This window comes from Austrofundulus limnaeus, unplaced genomic scaffold (genome assembly GCF_001266775.1).
Source record: "Austrofundulus limnaeus strain Quisiro unplaced genomic scaffold, Austrofundulus_limnaeus-1.0 Scaffold92, whole genome shotgun sequence".
NCBI lineage: Eukaryota > Metazoa > Chordata > Actinopteri > Cyprinodontiformes > Rivulidae > Austrofundulus > Austrofundulus limnaeus.
This window is the reverse complement of record NW_013952494.1, coordinates 1,304,605-1,307,710: the sequence shown is the minus strand read 5'-3', so window position 1 is coordinate 1,307,710 and position 3,106 is coordinate 1,304,605. Positions and strand designations below refer to the sequence as shown.

General features: G+C 48.4%; 1 protein-coding gene across 14 annotated transcripts in view; it reads left to right on the top strand.

Annotated features, from left to right (window-relative positions):
- trpm3 (transient receptor potential cation channel, subfamily M, member 3) overlaps positions 1-3,106 on the top strand; it is a 166,971-nt gene extending 163,865 nt beyond the window's left edge. For all 14 annotated transcript variants that reach the window (XM_014012547.1, XM_014012545.1, XM_014012554.1 and 11 more), the window contains 3 exons: positions 372-565; positions 764-896; positions 1,019-3,106. In XM_014012547.1, the coding sequence (XP_013868001.1) occupies positions 372-565; positions 764-896; positions 1,019-2,639 (1,948 nt within the window). In that variant the 3' untranslated portion in view covers positions 2,640-3,106. The remainder of the gene's footprint in view (positions 1-371; positions 566-763; positions 897-1,018) is intronic.

Genomic DNA, 3,106 nt, shown 5'->3' with positions numbered 1-3,106 from the left:
GCTCCGCTGTGTTCCACAACCCGCCACCTCTCATGTCAGCGAGCAAGCACGTCGGGTCAATTACGTCACACATTAGAGAGGTCAAATTATCGTACATTATGGGATTTTTGGGATTATTGATCGTACATCGTACAGAGGGCAAAATTATCGTACAAATACGATAATTATCGTACACCTGGCAACACTGGCTCTGAAACTTAATAAAATTTTAAGTTTTTGAAAAAATCTGTAAGACTTCCCTATTTGTCTGCATACACGCAACATGGGGAGATATAGTTGTAAATTATGGACAATCCATACAACTTTGATATGCAATGTGATGATGTCATAAGCCTTGATCTGATATGGAATCTCTGTCTGATTGGTTTTAGTAACACATTCTTTGAGGTGAAGTCCATCTCCAACCAGGTGTGGAAGTTTCAGCGTTACCAGCTCATAATGACCTTTCACGAACGCCCAGTCCTTCCTCCACCCCTCATCATCTTCAGTCACATAACTATGGTCCTCAAGCATCTGTGCTGCCGCTGGCGCAAGCATGATGATGACGAGAGGGACTATGGACTGAGTAAGTTACTTTACGTAGAGTTTGAGAAAAAATGACTGTGAACAGCAGTTGTCGGTTCTAATCATTAAAGAGTTTTACATTCTTTATCCAATCAATAACAATAATACAACCAAAATAAAATGCACATCCCGTTTTTATACAAACAGCTAGTGAAGTATGACAATGAAACTAAAATTGTCAAACCTTTCTTTTCCACAGAGCTTTTCATAACAGAGGATGAGCTAAAGAAAGTTCATGACTTTGAGGAGCAATGCATCGAAGAGTACTTCAGAGAGAAAGATGATAGATTTCATTCTTCTAATGATGAGAGAATCAGAGTTACATCTGAGAGGTCAGACATGAGTACACAAATGACTTTAACTTCTATTCACACTATAGTACTTAAAGGACTAAAAACTACATAGTTGCTTTTATTGTAGCTTGCAGTTATAGATATTTTCTCTTCTCCATCAGGGTGGAGAACATGGCAATGCGTTTGGAAGAAGTCAATGAGAGGGAGCACTTCATGAAAGCATCACTACAGACTGTTGACATTCGTCTGGCCCAGATGGAGGAGCTGATCGGACGGATTGCCAATGCGCTGGAGCGTGTGACGGGTGTTGAACGTGTGGAGGTCAGCAAAGCCCGATCTCGGACTTCATCTGACTGCACAGACTCTGCATATATACTCCGTCAAGCTGAATGCCAAGAGTCAGCGTACATCCTACGTCAGAGCAGCTTCAACAGCACCGAGGGGAATGCATACCGCCTCCAGGAGGCACTGGAGGGAACAGCTGAGGGCTCCATGTCCCCTCCTTCTCCTACTAGCATGGCTACACGGGCAAGGAGTCACTCGTTTTATGTGGGAGGCGGGCGTGCCGTTGAACGTGCAAGTGGGGCCGAACGAGCTGAAAGCTTCTTCAAGGAGCGCTCGCTCAGTCTCCACCGAGCCAACAGCTCACAATCTGTGTCCTCAGCTGCTGCCACCAAGGAGTCTAAGCCCCTCCCACTGGCGACGCTGGCGGTTTCCCAGCAGCACCGTCCTTCATCATGCATTGATATCTATGTCTCAACTTCTGAGGAGGTGGGACCTACAGAGGTCTTTCTCGATCCTCTCCGTGTGATCCCACCTCTGCAGAGAGACTCCTCAGTGCAGTCGGATACCTTAGAGACGGTGCTGCGTGGAGGCCGCGAGTACAGCAGCACTGCCACTAGCGGTTTGGGCGACAGGCACTCGGAGGGCGAAGCAGGAAGCAGTGGAACAGCTGGAGCTATGTTTGATGACAGTGCAGCTGCTGACTTGTCATTGTGTTCAGCACACCTCTTACCAGACACCACCCTACCTCCTTGGGACACGGAGCCGTCTCCACCTCCCTCAGCAGGGCTGCTTGAACGCTCCAAGAGCAGCCGCTACCTCTCGACGGTTGGCACGTCGTTCCTGGACGAGCCTCCTCTGGTCAAGTCCCACAGCCTTATGTTCACGCCGAGAGGCTGCTATGGAGGACTGGGGGCAGGGGTCCAGGTAAAGGCTGCAGAGTACACCAGCATCACTGACTGCATCGACACACGCTGTGTCTCGGCTCCATACACTCCAGCAGAATGCTCACATTCACCTGGGACATCCACGTCATTCACCTTCGATAAGCCGTCAGACATCAGTTCGTCTCACCCGGAAAGAGAGGCAGAGCTAAGTCACACAGAGTCTGATCCAGAGGACCCAGAGGATCTGATTTCAGCCTCCAATGCACCTCGAACAGGAGGCCTTGGTGGGCCCAGTGGAGCCCCTCTTTGCTCCCCCTTCTCCAAGCTGGAGAGAGCAAACAGCTGCTCTTCAGACGACTCCCATCCTTCCCTCACACTGGCCCCTCCACACCGGAAGAGCCTGTCAGTGAGTGAGAGGATGGAGAGGGGACCGGGTTTGGGAGCAGACAGGGGACCTGGGCCTGGGGGGAGAGGTCTGGTGGGACACAGAAACCCCTTCCTCAGGAGCAAGTCTGGAGCAAGGCCCGACACAGCCAAGACTGACAGCCTGTCCATAAGAAAGCTGGCGGCTCCGTCAGCTTTCCGCAGCTTTGAAAGACAAAATTACACGTGACAAGGACACATTGGGGCACTCACACACTGTTAGGGTGGGAAACTGAAACAACAAGGGTGACAGCAAGATAAAGCTGCCTGTAGATTGCTGATCTGGACCATACCTACACTTTATTCCCTTTCATTTTCATTAGGCAAGTTTATTCCCACTCAGCACTGAAGGGCAGTTTTATCTTGAGCCACGAATGAGAACATTTAGAAGTTCCTACGTGAACCCGTCAAAACAAAGAGCTACGAATTTAGACTAGTTTATACCTCTTGTAGCAAAATAACTTACAGTGGGATGTCATGACGATGGAAGATGTTTTTGTCTTGTATGTCTTCCACTAATTGAGTAGACATCTGTCACTGAATTTCATCACATATCAATCACACTAGTAAGATAGGAGTACGCTGTCATTCCTACTTGTGTTATTTCATAGACACTGTCACATCTGAGCGTCAAAGAAAGAAAGAAAGAAAGAAAGA